Source organism: Centropristis striata, chromosome 15, assembly GCF_030273125.1.
Source record: "Centropristis striata isolate RG_2023a ecotype Rhode Island chromosome 15, C.striata_1.0, whole genome shotgun sequence".
Taxonomy (NCBI): Eukaryota; Metazoa; Chordata; class Actinopteri; order Perciformes; family Serranidae; genus Centropristis; species Centropristis striata.
The window spans coordinates 22,433,836-22,452,752 of NC_081531.1; the positions used below are offsets into that span (position 1 = coordinate 22,433,836).

Genomic DNA, 18,917 nt, shown 5'->3' on the forward strand with positions numbered 1-18,917 from the left:
ATTTCGCCAGGAAAATGTCCCCAAAAGGGGGATTTTGGCCCCCTGTAGCTTTCCAGTAGCTAGTTGACCGGGTTGTCCACCCAGGTTGTGATCCTTGAAGGTCCTAGATATCATTTCTGGTGTGAAACCTTTTACAACATTCCGTGTCGGTTTTTTTACTTTGCCCCCTGGGTAAGTTGTGTAAAAACTTTAAAGACAACATGTATTCCCTCCACAGACTTAATGATGTTATATACAAGACAAATCTCTCCATCTATAGAAAAAACATTATCACCTGTGGAAACTCTCATGGACCACTGTTCAGTCTTAAGTTCCCTGTACTGTGCTACTGCTTGAAGGCCATCAGGCACAGGCCCAACATAGTGTTGCATTCTTAAATCCTTACGGGGCAACTCAGTGGTACTGATCTTTTCAACTTCTGACAATCTTCTTATTATCTGTGCAAGGGGAAATTCTGGCTTTCTTACAAACCTCTTCAGTTTATGGAGATAATTTTCATATGGAAAAGCTGAGATAGAGTCCAAACAACCGTAAAGGCGCACATCTGCTGATAGATGAACTAAGGCATGCACATTGTACACTAGGGCATCTTTGCCATAAAGCTCCCCAAAATGACTTACAAATGTTGTGAGCAGTGTGTCTGCATAATTACTATACAATGAACACAACTGAGGACTGACAAGGATACACATACCTGTATAAAATAACATAAAGTTGTTATATAAATCACTATTCAAATATGGTGCCAGAGCAACTGAACCAGTATACAACAGAAACTGCCTTAGTTCAGTTGCTTTCCAACGGTCTAGCTCTCTCAGAGACCTCGGCTTCCTTGCAAACTTAGCAGGTATATATGCCCGCATCTGAAGTCCAACAGTCTGTTGTGAGGGCCACATTAGCAGTTGCAAGTTGTGTTTTCAACTCGGCCTTCTTCCTCACGTAGCTTGCTTCCACGCGGGTTGTTATAGTTGTTCTAGAGGGGATATTGTACCCTGGCTCGATGTACTTTATTACCTCTCGAAATCCCTGTCCGTCAATGACATTTATCGGCAGCATGTCTGTGGTAACCATGTCACATATCCGCTGGGTAATGCCCTCTGCTTTCGTGGAGTCACATACTCTCCGTCCCAACGCTGTGGTGACTGCAGGCTGAGAGGAACCACTCGCTGCTTGTAGCATGGCTGAATGTGACATATTTAGGTGGTAATTCAGCGAAGTTGTGGAGTTGTTGTACCTTAAAATGCTTCCACATATTGTGCATTTGGCGTCTTTGTCGTCATTAATTAACTTAAAGTGACTCCAAACTGCACTCCGTCTTGCCCTCTTCATTCTGTCAGTGTACCGCTTCTCGTTTGTTTGTTGTTGTTGCTTCGTTCCCGCGTGTGCGTCAATTACGCCTCATACAGACTAGCGGGGAATCACGGGTTCAAAACGCAATTAATTGCAAGTAATTTATTTTAATCGAGTAATTTCTTATCGATAATTAATCGATAATCGATTAATTGTTTGCATCCCTATATGAAATGATGACTAAACTTACCATTGCGTCAAGTTAACGCTACACTCGGCCCAATTTAACGTGTTCATCTGTGTGTAATTACAATAATATCTGTGTAATTTAAAAGCATCACATTTAAGCATGGTTCAGAAATAACGGAGTTTGTTATAAAGACTCACACTGTGAAATATTCGTTAACGGAAAATTTGACGGCACAGGACCCCAGACTTTATCTTTTTTTATTTAATATCAGAATCAAAGCAGGCATTTTAATATGAAAACACTCCAGAAACCAACTGATTGTGATCGACTTTAGTTAACACATAACGTTAAGTCTGAATTTCAGGAGGAACTGTGCAAAGCATGATAACGTTTACTAACAGGCTATATTGAGAGTAGTTAATACTGTTGAATGTGTTTCGTTATCCTAAACAATAATCAGTACTGAAATGAAAATACAGCCTGCCCGTTGTAACACATATTTTACTTACATCTCTACTTGTCTGTGTAAAGTTTTCCTCTGCAGGTGATGCAGACAAGGTGGACCTCTGATGCTCCACATGAGACAACTGGACTCAAACACGTCAACAATTTATCAATATCTGAGGTTACATATTGATGTTTTTATATATGTGTAGTTTGACTTAAATATTTTGCTGCTGTAGTGTTTTTACGTTATTGCATTAAATCATATTATTAAAAGCACCCATTTATCAGCTTCCTGATTGTATTCTCACATTTTTAAAATTAGACATATATCACCTGGAATAAAGAGTTGAACATAAATGCTTAATGTTTTATCTGTGTTGTATTACATCAGATATTTTAAATCTAACATTTTCACACGGCAATAAAGACAACGTTAGCTCAAATGTAAATATAATTTATTGAAATGCATAAAAAACCAAAAGGTGGACAATATTTAAGTCGATAAAAAGTTCTCCATGATGGTGAGCAGCTTGACCTGCTGACCTCCCCCATGCTGCTGCTGCTGCTGCCGTCGCAGAGGAAGAAGAAGACATCTGGGCAGCTCTTCCTCAAAGAAGAGGAGGGCTGCGGTCGAATAGTCAAATTTGCTTAGGAACCTTCCTAACTGAGTGAAATGACCCGGAAGTATTATCGTAGCCGCCATGATAAGAGCTGTTCGAATTCTCTAACTGTTAAGGAAAGGAGCTTCAATGCTTCCTTTAGTATCTCCTTTAGCATAGGATACACCGGACCATCCTTTACGAAAGGAAAGGAGGTAATGCCGTCCCACAATTCCTTGCGGTAGCAGCATATAAGGCCGACCGGTCACGAGAAGAAACGAACAAAATGACTGACAAATCCCGCAGATCGTCGTGTAAGTTACTGATGTGTTTTCATCTTAATTTAATTATATGTTGAAAATGAAGAATAATGACATAGGATCTCAATTCATCCAATTTTATTTTTATTTTTTTTAATTCTTAGCAATTTTATAGATTGTGTATATGTGAATAAGATCTGAATAATAAAGGTATGCTTTAAAAGCATAATAACATGTACAGTAGTGGCTTTGTAGCACTCAACGTTGTAAATGTGCCATGATTTATCAGTTTTCATTCAATCATACCTATTGGTATTTTGTCTATAAATATGAATGGACAGGTGCATGATCAACCTTTCTCAATGTGATCACCATTTTGTTTCACTTTTGTGACTGGCGTGGTCTATTATTCTTTTTTGTTACATTTCATTTCCAATCATGGTAATTGCCTAATATTCGTGAGAACGCTGATTTTTGTAGTCCATCTTCGGAAAATTGTAGTTTCACCACGACATTCGACGTCATCAACATCCGCCGTCGCGTGATGACGTAGACTAAGTGTATGTGCAGTCGGATTCTCTAAACACCGCGATTGTCTTCTTCTAACTCCTCATGAATTCTCCTTCTCATCTTTCCTTGACCTCGTGACGTTTTCCATTGAGGTGAAGGAAAAGTGGTTAGGAAAGGACTTAGGAGCTGATTTTTTTGACTATTCGACCGCAGCCGAGGTCTTTCCACCACAGTCCACCAGCAGACACTGATGTCCAGCAGCTCACTGGACACAGAGCTGTCACCAATGATTCACACTGACTATGGGAGGAAAATAAATGAGAGTATTAAATGCTTCAGGTAAAACAATATATATAACAAAAAGCTATGAAGAGTGCCTAAATAATGTTGAAAACACTAGGATTTGAAGGATAAAATGGAAGAAGGGATCCACACCTCAAAAATATAAAACATTATTCAAATGAATTTATTTTGTAGTCCTTTGAAGACAGATGTGATCATGTCAGCCGTCTAAAGTCAAGTTACCAAGACTGGAAGTTAAATTTATTGACAAATGTACTGATTTAAGTAAATATAAATATAAAATGGCCTTTCTGTTTTAATTGATATTCCAGATAATAATCGCAGACAGTCTGTCAGACTGTGGGAATGCCCACAAAGCTTCATTTCAGCTCTTCAGAACCCTATGGGTGACGTCATGGAGACTATGTCCATATTTTATCCAGTCTATGGGTATATTATCACAAAATTACAGCACTTTTCACTGTGGAAATTCATAACAAAATGCATTTGAATATTTACTGTACATTAAAAATTGTACATAAAAAAATTAATTAAAATTAAACTGTCTGTTTCCAGTCACTAATTTCACTGCAGGTTCATTCTAAAGGACTGCAGGTATATCCTCACAAATTTACAGGACTTTTCACTGTGGAAATTCATAATAAAATGCATTTGAATATTTACTGTACATTACAATATTACATTGTATTTTTTTTTTAATTTCCAGTCACTAATTTCACTGCAGGTTCGTTCTACAGGACTGCAGGTATATCCTCACACATTTACAGGAATTTCCACTGTAGAAATTCAGAATAAAATGCACTTCAATATTTACTGTACATTAAAAATTTTACATTAAAAAAATAATTAAAATTAAACTGTCTGTTTACAGTCAATAATTTCACTGCAGGTTCATTCTATGGCACCTAAGGTATATTATCACAAAATTACAGCACTTTTCACTGTAGAAATTCATAATAAAATGCATTTGAATATTTACTGTACATTACAATATTACATTGTATTTTTAAAAATTCATAAAAATTAAACTATCTGTTTCCAGTCACTAATTTCACTGCAGGTTCATTCTACAGGACTTCAGGTATATCCTCACACATTCACAAGACTTTTCACTGTGGAAATTCATAATAAATGCATTTGAATACTTACTGTATTGAAGTGCATTTTATTATGAATTTCTACAGTGAAAATTCCTGTAAATGTGTGAGGATATACCTGCAGTCCTGTAGAATGGACCTGCATTGAAATAGTCTATTTGCCTTCAATCAGTTTTTGCGAGGTGAAAACTGATTGAAAACTGCAACACACATCCAAACATGGGAAGCAAACGCTATGTAGGGATCAGATCAGATAAAAAACAATGCAGAGTCACGAGGATCATTGCAAAAGTTATCATATCTTTATTGAAACCCCACCAATAAATCATATTCATTATTGTCTAATTTCCAAAGACAGGGCTAAACAAAGTCATCAGACATACCAAGCAAATAGACGTGTCTATCACGTAGTTGCCATGTCTGATTTCGCTACAAACTACACTTCTTTTGGCCACAGTTGTAATAATTACGCAACAACAAACGTTAAACTTTCGAAGCCACATGCCTTTGCTATAATTACATTATAATACAGTTGTGTGTATCTGCATATTAAGACCGTTTAATCCAGAGAAAAGCAGACGTGTTTACGCTACCGCTCAACGGGCTGCCGTGCACGCTCCCGCGGCCAGAAATCAGATTCTGGCAGGCACTCACTTTTTGGCACGACACCGGTACGATCAATCAGAGCCTTTAGTTACGTGCAGCACGGAGAGTTCTTCAGCGTTCTCTCCTGACAAAAGAAATTTTCCCACTTATATACAGAATTTTAGTCTTACATGATCAAAGAACAGGAGGTAGTTTACAGATGAAGTCGCTACTTAATGTGGCAGCCAGTGTCATGCAAAATAGACATTGTCACCCCCTGCAGTTGGGTTGTCTGCTCACATGTCTATGAAGACAGAATGTACTGTGCTGTAATACATATTATTTTAAAATATCAAGAATCTAATACTATTTTTCCACAGAGCCCTGCTCTTTGATGATCTAATTAATGACTTTAATGGCACATTGCTAAATGACATCCTTAGTAGCTTTATCTCAAGAGACCAATGAGGAAAGTATATTATCCTCTGTACACAGGTCAAACATGCAGTCAACTGTTGGCTCGATGCAGCATCAAAAAAGGGCTTCTGCTGCTAAACAATCATTAAGAGAACATCAGGTAAGCCTCATTCACAGATTTTTTATGTTTGAATGCAGTTTGAGTATTTAATACACTGTCTAATGTCATTAAATTATACAAGTGGTTTATTGTCTAAAGTAAAATAAGAAATTATTTATTTGTTCTTTAAGCTGGAAAGCTTTGGAGCAGAGGCCGTGGAGTCAACTATGTCTTCTCTCAGGACTGTTTTAAACAACTCTGTCATCATTCATCCTCCAGGCTTCTACATCATCGGATTTGAGACATTTCCCTACATCAGTGTGTACTTCATCTTTCTAGCATTTGTCTATGTGGTTACAGTGCTGTTCAACAGTTTGGTTATCTATGTAATTGCCTTTAATCACTGCTTACACACTCCGAAATTTCTGGCCGTTGTCAACCTTGCAATAATTGATTTATTCCTTAACACATGCACTATTCCCAGCATGATAAAGACATTCCTTGTTATGGATAACTTTGTTCCATTTAACTTGTGTTTGGTACAAATGTTTGTCTACTATACTGTTGTATCTCTAGAGTCATATGCACTTGCTATACTTGCCTATGACAGGTTGATTGCAATTTGTTTCCCTCTGCGTCACAACTCTATCAACACACTGCAGAGCATGTCGTGTATTGTCGGCCTCACTTGGTGTTTTGCTCTGGGAGTAACGGCATTTGCAACAGGTATAATGACTCGGCTTTCTTTTTGCAATTCTGTCAAAGTGTTCAGCTATTTCTGTGATTATGCACCTGTGTTCAGACTCGCCTGTAATGATTACACAATGCAGTGGTCTACAGCTTCTTTTCTCACTATTTTGCTCCTCATAGGACCTTTTACTTTTATTGTTCTGTCTTATATGAGCATCTTGGTGACTGTGTACAGGATGAAATCTGTAGACAGTCGGGTGAAAGCTTTGACAACTTGTGTTGAGCATGTCATCCTTGTTGCTGTATTTTACATTCCTCTCATTACCATTTTTTTAATCGGGTTTTATCTGCGAGGTATTCACCCAGACCAGCGTGTGCTGAGCATATCCCTGGCCTCTTGCATCCCACCCTGTGTCAATCCTATTGTGTATTCCTTGAAAACCAAAGAAATAAAAATCAGAGCGCTGGCACTGATTAGAAAAAATACAATAGGCACAAAAATCAATCTATTGAAGGTTAATAAGCAATAATTTAAGACCAATATGTTTTTTAGTGAGTGCTATCACAATATTGTCTGATAATATAAATGTCTAAACATAATATTTAATAATAATGTTAACATAAATGTCCAATACAAAACTAGTGAGACTACAAATCACTCCTAACAGATATAATTAGCAAAGAACAGAGTTACAGCAGCTTCTTAAAGTTAAATTTTGTGTGCAGGATTTGTGTTCTATATGTAAAACATTTTTATAACCTTTAAAGACGCATGTGTGGAAAATAATGTTACATTATGATGAGATTTGACGGCAATTACTTTTTTTTCAAAACTCTATTCCTCACATTTGATGTTGTTTCAACGGTCCAGTACTCTCATTTTAACTGTGATTTGTTACTGTTTTAATTAGAATTGCCTGACTGTAAAAAGCTTTATCTTTCACCCCATTTGAAAAGTTAATGCATTAAATGTGTTAACTTGTCTGAGTACTTCATGTCTGTCCAAATAATATGGGTGAAAACAGGTGAAAAAAAGTTTTAATCTGAAAGCTCTTAGTGATTTTAAGACCTTTAAAGTGTACTTTGAATGAAATGACAGCTTCCAAAAAAAGTACTGCACACTCCCTCCAGTTTTACTCCATGTATTCGCATTCACAAGAATGGGAAAGGTATGAAGTCACAGTGACCTTCACATTTATTAATTCATTCGTTATCCTTAACCTGGGGGTGAGGGGGCTGGAGCTTATCCCAGCTGACATTAGGCGAGAGGCGGGGTACACCCTGGACAGGTCACCAGACTATCACAGGGCTGACACATAGAGACAGACAATCACGCTCTCATTTACACCTACGGGCAATTTACAGTCACCAATGAAACCTAAGTGCATGTTTTTGGACTGTGGGAGTTAGTCGGAGTACCCGGTGAGAACCCATGCTGACCCGGGGAGAACATGCAAACTCAAAACGAAGAGCCGCAGGGCGGAGCCGGCCCTCTTGCTGTGAGGCAAGAGTGCTAACCACGACACCACCGTGTAGCTGACCTTTACATTTAAACTCCAAAATGTAATCAGTTCTTCCTTGAATCCAAGTGGACACCTATGGCAAATTTTAATGAGTTCCCTCTAGGCGTTACTACAAGATGGTTTTCACAAGAATGGGACAGATGGACAAACGACACGACTATATGATGCTACGGCTTTCGCTGGCATTAAGGCATAAAAATTCACCGGTGATGGCTTTACAAATTGGCCTTATGTTTTCTTGTGGCTCCTTGTGGCCTGTTTGATGATGAATGCATCCTCAAGGAACATTATGCAACAGAAGAGTAATCAAATTGCACTCTTTACACCTCCTTTTTTCATGTGACCCAATTTAAGTGTCCAAATCAACCAGTGGTTGAACGTTGGCAGGTCCTCATTTCTTCATTTAATCACAAAAGGTCATTCTAATCAAGTGAGTGCAATTATGCTGCTCATGTACAGGACTTACTAAGTCATAACAAAAACAGCTTAAGCCCAGCTCCCCATGGATCAATTATTTAACAACTTCACTAAGTTTTTTCTCTGGAGATCAGTGAGGAAAGTATATCTTAAACTTTCTAAGGATCACACATGCATTCATCTGCATGCTGCTTCTACATCACTCAGTGTTGATCCAGGTAATCAGAACAGCTTCATTTACTGTCTTTTAACTCATTTATAATGTATTTTGAACATGGTTACTTTTAAAAGTGACCATTATGGTGACATGATATATTTTCTGTCTTTGTCAGACTGGAGAGTTTTTAAACAGAGGTCATCCCGCAACAGAGCAACTATGTCTTCTCTCAGGACTGTTTTAAATGACTCTGTCATCATTCATCCTCCAGGCTTCTACCTCATCGCATTTGAGACACTTCCATACATCAGCATCTACTTGATCTTTCTAGCATTTGTCTATGTGGTTGCAGTGCTGTTCAACAGTTTGGTTGTCTATGTACTTGCCTTCGATCATCGTCTCCACACTCCAAAATATCTGGCTGTTGTCAACCTTGCAGTAGTTGATATAATCTTCAACACAAGCACTATTCCCAGCATGATAAAGGCATTCCTCTTTAAGAACAATTTCATTCAATTCAACTTGTGTTTTGTACAAATGTTTTTCTACTATACTTTTGGGACTTTGGAGTCATTTGCACTTGCTATACTTGCCTATGACAGGTTGATTGCAATTTGTTTCCCTTTGCGTCACAACTCTATCAACACACTGCGGAGCATGTCTCATGTTGTCGGCCTCACTTGGTGTTTTGCTCTGGGAATCATTGCGTTCTCAACAGGTATCATAACTCGACTGTCTTTTTGCAATTCTGTCAGAATACATAGCTATTTCTGCGGCTGTCTCGCTGTGCCGAGACTTGCCTGTGATGATTACACACTGCAGTTATATCTTGCCCTGTGTCTTGTTTTCTTGCTCCTTTTAGGACCTTTTGCTTTTATTGTTCTGTCTTATATGAGCATCTTGGTGACTGTGTTCAGGATGAAATCTGTAGACAGTCGGGTGAAAGCTTTGACCACTTGTGTTGAGCATTTTATCCTTGTTGCTATATTTTACACTCCTCTCATTTCAATTTTTATTATCGAGCTTTATGTACAAGTTCACCCAGATGTGCGTGCGCTGGGCAACTCCCTGGCCGCTTGCATCCCACCCTGCATCAATCCTATTGTATATTCTTTGAAAACAAAAGAAATAAAAATCAGAGTGCTGGCACTGGTTAGAAAAACTAAAACTGGCACAGATAAATGTAAGAGCAAAGCTCAGAGTTGTTAAAATGTTTGAGTAGAAAACGTTCTACTTAATAAGCCAAGAGTCAGGACTCTTTGTAATGTCCTGTTTTGTTTTGTTTTTCAGATAAAAAAATTATAATTTTGGAATACCAGAGTGCTGGCACTGGTGAGAAAAAAATTAGACACAATATTGCCATTTGCTATGGTTTCAGTTATTTCAAAGCTTTCTAAATAAAACACCTGATTGTAAAAAGGGCTGCCATTCATGGCTGAACAACATGCAATACATTGACAAATGTAACATGTTTCTTTGGCCCCACCTCAAGTGGGGCCATTACACCTCATTTTCGGTGTAATGCATGGAAAGTAATATTTGTGTCGGACTTTGTTTGAAAGGTTTGAAGACACATTTTTGTTATTGTTTCATCCCGGGTGTCAAAAAACCTTCAGACTTGTGGATGTTTAAAGTTACACAAAATTGAAGATACACTTCAAACTATTTTCCAGCTTGTCCTTTAATTTTGCCTTTAAAGATTTCATGAAGTACATTTACGCACCTTTTTAGGCCATTTTGCATATTTCTTTTCGAAGATTAAATTTGTGCCTTATCGTGATAAATTGGCTGTGTCAATTCAGTGTCAGCTTCACTGTTTGAGAAATTAATATAACAAGATGTTCACTTTTGTGGGGAAAAATACAAAATTACCTTTCATTTGAAATGAGTTGGAGCTAGACAAACTGAAACTCCTGGCTTTTCTCTAATTGCATGTTGAAAGATGGTGCAGTTTAAATGTAATAATAGCAACATAATAACAATTGCTTTTATTCTTAATGGGTACAACTGAGATTCATTAGGACAGTCAAAGGTTTGGTTGTGAAAGGCAAAGTCATTAACCAGCACTCTCTGGTGATGGCATAACAAATTGGACCCATTAGATTCATGTTATTCTGGCTTACTGTTGCCTGTTTAATGACAAATCCATCCTCAGGGAACAAACACTTTGCAATATGCTGCTATCACACTGCACTGTTTATTCAATTTCTTCAAGAAAAGTTCGCAAAATTTGGACCTGAGTTTTAATGTGACAGGTTGAGGTTACAGTATCAAAGTCATGTATCGTTAATAAACTTATATGATAAACATATTTAACTCTTTTTTGTCATTCATGGCTGAACAACCTGCAACACATTGACACTTGCTACATTAACATGTATCTTTTGCGCCACCAAGAGGAAATGACACCACATTATAACTTTTCTACACAACTGCAAACAATGAGCCTCCAGTGTGTAGTGCTGGTTACGGTTTTATAATAGTAAGACCAATAAACTATTTGATTGTGTGATGGAGCAAAACTTTAATTTTCTCTGGAACACATGGAACATAAATATTAATCTCGGACTTGGTATGAAAGGTTTGAACATGCATTTTTCTTGTTTTTTTGTTTCATCACGGGTGTCAAAAGGCCTTCAGACTTGTGGATGATTAAAGTTACACTCAGACAGTGAATGAGTCTACAAGTGATGCCATTATTACAAAGACACGGACACTAGTACTAAAAGTTTAATAATTTTATTGTAAGCAACGTTTGCTTATTTTGAGTCCTTGTCAGTCTTTTTCAAACTTTACCTACTTGCCTACCTGCCTTACTGTAACACCATGACCCTGTTAATAATAGAAAATACTATTAGCAGATTACCTATTTTATTTCATTTGTGCATACAAATGTTCAGAAAGTCAGTGACGATCAAAGCCTTGTATACATCTAAATAAGCAACACAATTATTATATTATTATATATAACTCATGAAAATATCAAATATTTACAACTCCTTTGAGTTGGAGGAGACAAGGTTTGAATGAAAAACAGCTTCAGCCCAGCCCTCCATGGAGTGATTATTTAATGGCTTCAACTTTCTAAGTATCACAAGGAAGTCTTATCTCTGGAGATCAGTGAGGAAAGTATATCTTCCACTTTCTAAGGATCACACATGCATTCATCTGCATGCTGCTTCTACATCACTCAGTGTTGATCCAGGTAATCAGAACAGCTTCATTTACTGTCTTTTAACTCATTTATAATGTATTTTGAACACGGTTACGTTTAAAAGTGACCATTATGGTGACATGATATATTTTCTGTCTTTGTCAGACTGGAGAGTTTTTAAACAGAGGTCATCCCGCAACAGAGCAACTATGTCTTCTCTCAGGACTGTTTTAAATGACTCTGTCATCATTCATCCTCAAGGCTTCTACCTCATCGCATTTGAGACACTTCCGTACATCAGCATCTACTTGATCTTTCTAACATTTGTCTATGTGGTTACAGTGCTGTTCAACAGTTTGGTTATCTATGTAATTGCCTTTGATCATCGTCTCCACACTCCAAAATATCTGGCTGTTGTCAACCTTGCAGTAGTTGATATAATCTTCAGCACCAGCACTATACCCAGCATGCTAAAGGCATTCCTCTTTAAGGACAATTTCATTCAATTCAACTTGTGTTTGGTACAAATGTTTTTCTACTATACTTTAGGGACTTTGGAGTCATTTGCACTTGCTATACTTGCCTATGACAGGTTGATTGCAATTTGTTTCCCTCTGCGTCACAACTCTATCAACACACTGCGGAGCATGTCTTGTGTTATCGGCCTCGCTTGTTTTTTTGCCCTGGGAATCATTGCGTTCTTAACAGGTATCATAACTCGACTGTCATTCTGCAATTCTGTCAGAGTAAGTAGCTTTTTCTGTGGCTATGGAGCTGTGTCGAGACTCGCCTGTAATTATATTGCAATGAAAACACTTGTCTCCCTGTTGCTTACTTACTTGCTCCTCGTAGGACCTTTTACTTTTATTCTTCTGTCTTATATGAGCATCTTGGTGACTGTGTACAGGATGAAATCTGTAGACAGTCGGGTGAAAGCTTTGACCACTTGTGTTGAGCATTTTATCCTTGTTGCTGTATTTTACATTCCTCTCATTGTCATTTTCATTATCTGGGTTTACATACCACTTGACCCAGACCTGCGTGTGCTGAGCATATCACTGGCCTCTTGCATCCCACCATGCATCAATCCTATTGTATATTCTTTGAAAACAACAGAGATAAAAGTCAGAGTGCTGGCACTGGTTAGAAAAACTAAAATTGGGACAGATCAATGAAAGAGTAAAGATCAGAGTTGTTAAAATGTTTGAGTGGAAGGTTAAAAAAGCCAAAGTCAGGTCTCTTTGTAAAGTCCTGTTGCCTTAAACTTCAGTACAATGACACTTTGATCATAACACCTATTTGAAACATGTACTGTAGCTGTATTTCACAACACTTAATAAAAACAAATGACAGAAAATAACATGACTTAATAGAGTAGCCCTCTGAAGGCTCTGTTACTCTTCAGACTCCACTTCAGCAGGTTTTAGATAGACACACATGCAGGAAAACTAGAATCACTACAAATAATTCCTAACAGATATGATTACAAATGGGACAGTGTTTAATTGCGTGTGCAGGTTTTGTGTTCTACAGTTAAAGATTATGAGAACCATTTAAGATTCAGGTGTGGAAAATGTTCCGTTGTGATGAGATTTGATTGTACTTGTGGATCTTCAAAAATGTATTTCTCACATATGATGCTGCTTCAAGTGCCCAGTGCTGTCATTTTGACTGATGAAAAGTGAATATATGTTGATTATGTTTATTTTTAAATCTTTAGTGATGTATTCTTTACCTTTTCAATGATTTGAAAGGATTTGTAACCATTTTAATAAGAATGGCCTGACTGCAATAAGCTTTATAAGTATTCTTTATCTCATTTGAAGATTTCCTGCATTAAATTTGTTAACATTTCCTGCCGGTGTACTTCATGTCTATCGAAAACAATGCATTGTTGACCTATCACATTTACAAGGAAACCCTGAGGCAAGTAAGAAAACGAATCTGCTGATCCATTTTTCTAAATCTAATCTAAATAGATTTCTCCCCTGAGTTTGTGACTTAAGAACAGATGAAAAAGGTTTTGTTCAGAAAGGTCTTCGTCACTGTAAGACCTTTAAGGTGTACTTTGAATGAAATGACAGCTTACCAAAAAAAGTACTCCACAATCCCACCAATTTCCCCCATGTTTCATTCATCGTTTTCTTAATAGGTGCAACTAATATTAATCTCTTTATGCAGTAAAATGCAGCCATGACAGAACACAATGCTTCATATTTGGATGTTGCTTCAAAGGAACTACAAATTTTAAAAATGGGATGCTTCAAACACATCTTTAACCAAAGGAGGGCAGAAGGAGAAGACACAGGGTCAAATTACTTCATATTGTTTGGGTACAACATGTTGGAAAAATCTGGTCTGCACCTGCAAAATGGATCAACAGGTGGCGTACCATTATAGAACACCTTGGCTCTGTCAGGTTCAACACACCCCATGAGCACTTGGGTGGAAACCATCCTTTTATTTCTGGTGGCAACTGCTGTAACCCTGCAACATTGCAATGCCAGATAAACTCTATGTGTCGTATCCCAAGAATTTAATGCCATTTGACCCTGTGTCTTCTCCTCCTTCTAGCCTCCTTGTTCAACCCAGCAGCTCAGAAGAACTACAATGTATTATCACTACAGTTTCAAGGTGGGTATCCAAGAATAGTGTCACCAATTCAGTGTCCGACCAAATGTCTCCTTTTGTTCCTGAGTTGTGGTATTGAATAATGGTGTTTTCAGAAGTGTTTTTGCAGGACATTTTGATGTCACAATGATGTTGACCTTTGACCCTTGGGTATAAAATGGCATTACTTTATCATTTCATCTTACTAGACACAAAACTTATCATGACTGGCATAAAGGGTCTTGAGTTTTTGCCAAAACATATTTTCCGAGATCACAGTGGCCTTTACCCTTGAAATCGAAAATGAAATTAGTTCATTGTGAGTTCAAGTAGACATTTATGCCCAAATTTTTGTTTTTAAGAGATAGTTTTCAAAAGAATGGGACAGAAAACGACTAAAAGCTGTGACGACTGTCACTGGCGTTAAGCCATAAAAATTAACAGGTGATGGTTTTACAAATTGGCCCTATTAGCACTATTTTGTTTTGGCTACTCATGGCATTTAATGATGAATGCATCCTTGGGGAACATTATGCAACAGAGAGATCATCAACATGCACTGTTTACTTTGTGCTAAGTGTTCTGACACTAAGTGACAGTAAAAACTTTGAATACATCTAAATAAGCAACATGATTACAAAGAAAATTCAATTCATATAAATATATTTATACATTTTCATGGGACCAAGTTTATGTGTCCAAATTAACCAGTGATTGGACTGTAGAGCTCAATAAGTAGAATCAAAAACAGCTTTAGCACAACTCTCCATGGATCAATTATTTAATGGCTTACCTTTCAAAGTATCACTAGGAAGTGTTTTCTCTGGAGATCAGTGAGGAAAGTATATCTTCAACTTTCTAAGGGTCACATATGCTTTTACATCACTCAGTGTTGATCCAGGTAATCAGATCAGCTTCATTTACTGTCTTTTAAATCAGTTATAATGTATTTTGAACACACACACACATTATGGTGACATGATATAATTTCTGTCTTTGTCAGACTGAAGACTTTTTAAACAGAGGTCATCCTCCAACAGAGCAACTATGTCTTCTCTCAGGACTGTTTTAAATGACTCTGTCATCATTCATCCTCCAGGCTTCTACCTCATCGCATTTGAGACACTGCCGTATATCAGCCTCTACTTGATCTTTCTAACATTTGTCTATGTGGTTGCAGTGCTGTTCAACAGTTTGGTTATCTATGTAATTGCCTTTGATCATCGTCTCCACACTCCAAAATATCTGGCTGTTGTCAACCTTGCAGTAGTTGATATAATCTTCAACACCAGCATTATTCCCAGCATGATAAAGGCATTCCTCTTTAAGAACAATTTCATTCAATTCAATTTGTGTTTTGTACAAATGTTTTTCTACTATACTTTTGGGACTTTGGAGTCAATTACACTTGCTATACTTGCCTATGACAGGTTGATTGCAATTTGTTTCCCTCTGCGTCACAACTCTATCAACACACTGCGGAGCATGTCTTGTGTTATCGGCCTCACTTGGTGTTTTGCTCTGGGAATAATTGCGTTTTCAACAGGTATCATAACTCGACTGTCATTCTGCAATTCTGTCAGAGTAAGTAGCTTTTTCTGTGGCTATGGAGCTGTGTCGAGACTTGCCTGTAGTGATTACACACTGCAGTTATATCTTGCCCTTTATCTTGTTTTCTTGCTCCTTTTAGGACCTTTTGCTTTTATTGTTCTGTCTTATATGAGCGTCTTGGTGACTGTGTTCAGGATGAAATCTGTAGACAGTCGGGTGAAAGCTTTGACCACTTGTGTTGAGCATTTTATCCTTGTCACTGTATTTTATGCTCCTCTCATTTCTATTTTTATTATCGAGTTTTATGTACAAGTTCACCCAGATGTGCGTGCGCTGGGCAACTCCCTGGCCGCTTGCATCCCACCCTGCATCAATCCTATTGTATATTCTTTGAAAACAAAAGAAATAAAAATCAGAGTGCTGGCACTGGTTAGAAAAACTAAAACTGGCACAGATAAATGTAAGAGCAAAGCCCAGAGTCTCAGAGAGGACTCTTTGTAATGGCCTGTTTTTTTTTTTCAGATAAAAAAAGGACACTTTTGGAATACCAGAGTGCTGGCACTGCCATTCATGGCTAAACAACATGAAACACATTGACAATTGTAACATGTTTTTTTGGCCTCTAAACAGAAATACAAACAATGAGCCTGCAGTGTGTAGTGTTGGTTATGGTTTTATAATAGTAAGAGCAATAAAGAACAAAACTTACATTTTCTGACTTTGTTTGAAAGGTTTGAAGACACATTTTTGTTATTGTTTCATCCCGGGTGTCAAAAAACCTTCAGACTTGTGGATGTTTAAAGTTACACAAAATTGAAGATACACTTCAAACTATTTTCCAGCTTGTCCTTTAAATTTGCCATGAAGTACATTTATGCACCTTTTTAGGCCTTTTTACATATTTCTTTTCGAAGATTAAATTTGTGCCTTATCATGATAAATTGGCTGTGTCAATTCAGTGTCAGCTTCACTGTTTGAGAAATTAATATAACAAGATGTTCACTTTTGTGGGGAAAAATACAAAATTACCTTTCATTTGAAATGAGTTGGAGCTTGACAAACTGAAACTTCTTGCTTTTCTCTCATGGCTGGTTGAAAGATGGTGCAGTTTAAATGTAATAATAGCAACATGATAACAATTGCTTTTATTCTTAATGGGTACAACTGAGAATAATAAGGATAGTCAAAGGTTTGGTTGTGAAAGACAAAGTCATTAACCAGCACTCTCTGATGATGGTGTTGTGCCCTTAACCTATTAAGGCCTAAAATGCCTGGAAAGAAATGCCTGGAAAACCTCTGGGCGATTTTGAAAGAACCCCCTAAAACCTGAAGTTTTTCTGGAAATTCAACAGAAGATTTTTCAGCCTCTGTAGCAGATAGAAATGAAATTCAAAAAGTATTTGAGAGCTTATACCCGTGGCTTTCATGAGAATTATTTGTCCAAACCTTCAATAAAGTTTTTAGAAAAATCAACAAACTCAGCAAATGTTACATTTGACTGAATAAAAAATCCTATGCATAATACTATTACATGCCCATCAGCAAGATGCAAACATGATATGACCATTGGAAAAAATAGACATAGTTCTCATTAGCCTACTGTAATAAAAAAAAAAATCATAATAATAATAATAAATAATAATAATAATACATTTTATATATTGCACTTTTCAGGGTACTCAACGACGCATAAAGTAATATAAGACATAAACAGTCATGATTTCTTATATCATCATCACAATCAATTATTATTATTATTATTATTATTATTATTATCAATAATAATATTCATATATTATTAATAATATTATTATTATCTCCAGATGGCCACAAATCTGTCTGTTGAAAATATGTCATCTGAAAACATATTCCTAATCCATAAATGCGGGTCGATTGGTTCCGAGGGTTCAAAGTCCAGATCAGCAATAAAATCATCGGTGCTGTTTTCATCAAGATCTCTTCCGTCACTTACTTCTGAGCTCCTCCGCTATAGTCGTCTTCCGCCATGATTTCAAAGTTCTGGAAAAGTCCAATGTTGCATTGCGACACTCCCACATGTATTCTGATCATGATTCTGATGCCTTTCATTGGCCAAGTGACCGAAAATAGGTGGAAAAAAATACAAATACTACAAAATGACATATCCGCTGTCCCGGCCTTAATGGTAGAGTGACGCAACAGCGCTCCCGGTTTTAATGGTAGAAATGCGGTAATGCTTTCCCGGCGTCAATGGGTTAAACAAGGGTGAGAGATGAATAGAAGAAACAATGCGATGCTCCGTTACTCACTCTAATGTATTAAATAATTTCTCACATTATTTCAACACAAACAAAACTCACTTTAATCCTAACATTAAACATGCTTATTCTATAACAAAATAAACATCTTCAACATATTTCACAATCATCATTGTAACATTCACTAGCTTAAATGGCGGGACCGAGGGAGCACGGCCATGCCGTCTCCAGGAGCTAGCTCGCATGTTGGCTACATTTACAGGAAAATCTTTGAACAATAATAATAATGTATTTTATTTATAGACGTCTTTCAGGACTCTCAAGGTCGCCTTGCAATAAACAATTAAATATAAAACAATAATAATAAAACAGCAATGGCAGCAATAATAAACCACAATAAAACAGTACAGACAAAAATTGGCAACATTAATACAATTGTGAATATATTAGGGGTAGGTAAGTCTAAACAGGTGCGTTTTGAGATGTGACTTGAAGGTTGACAGTGTTGGTAGAGACCGGATGTACTGAGGGAGTTTGTTACAGAGTCGAGGGGCAGAGCAGCTAAAAGGTCTTAGTCCCATTGTGGCTAAATGGGCGGGAGGGGTGAAGAGGAGTGAAGCAGAGGAGGTGTACGGCAGGGTGTGTAGGTTTTAAGGAGCTCAGTGAGGTATGAGGGTGCAAGGTTGTGGAGGGCTTTGAATTTGAGGAGCAGGATATTGCAGTCAATACGGAGGTGGATCGGGAGCCAATGAAGCTGTTTGAGCGGGAGTGATGTGCTGT

General features: G+C 37.4%; 4 protein-coding genes across 5 annotated transcripts; all 4 read left to right on the forward strand.

Moving 5' to 3' along the window:
* Nucleotides 1-2,553: 2,553 nt before the first annotated feature.
* On the forward strand, nt 2,554-7,478 carry LOC131986178 (olfactory receptor 1M1-like). Of its 2 annotated transcripts, none has more exons than XM_059351010.1 (3): nt 2,554-2,840; nt 5,777-5,858; nt 5,990-7,478. In XM_059351010.1, the coding sequence occupies exons 2-3, from the start codon at nt 5,784-5,786 to the stop codon at nt 7,016-7,018; spliced, it is 1,104 nt and encodes a 367-aa protein (XP_059206993.1). In that variant the 5' UTR covers nt 2,554-2,840; nt 5,777-5,783; the 3' UTR covers nt 7,019-7,478. The 2 variants fall into 2 exon arrangements, with proteins under 2 accessions (XP_059206993.1, XP_059206992.1); XM_059351009.1 differs by lacking the exon at nt 2,554-2,840 and adding an exon at nt 3,505-3,635.
* A 1,242-nt stretch (nt 7,479-8,720) lies between these two features.
* On the forward strand, nt 8,721-9,794 carry LOC131986217 (olfactory receptor 2AT4-like). The gene has a single exon (XM_059351068.1). The coding sequence runs from the start codon at nt 8,736-8,738 to the stop codon at nt 9,792-9,794; it is 1,059 nt and encodes a 352-aa protein (XP_059207051.1). The 5' UTR covers nt 8,721-8,735.
* A 2,154-nt stretch (nt 9,795-11,948) lies between these two features.
* On the forward strand, nt 11,949-12,914 carry LOC131986218 (olfactory receptor 51E2-like). Its single transcript, XM_059351069.1, has one exon. The coding sequence runs from the start codon at nt 11,949-11,951 to the stop codon at nt 12,912-12,914; it is 966 nt and encodes a 321-aa protein (XP_059207052.1).
* Nucleotides 12,915-15,387: 2,473 nt separating this feature from the next.
* On the forward strand, nt 15,388-16,401 carry LOC131986219 (olfactory receptor 1M1-like). Its single transcript, XM_059351071.1, has one exon. It carries the CDS (start codon nt 15,397-15,399, stop codon nt 16,399-16,401), a length of 1,005 nt encoding a protein of 334 aa, XP_059207054.1. The 5' UTR covers nt 15,388-15,396.
* Nucleotides 16,402-18,917: the final 2,516 nt, after the last annotated feature.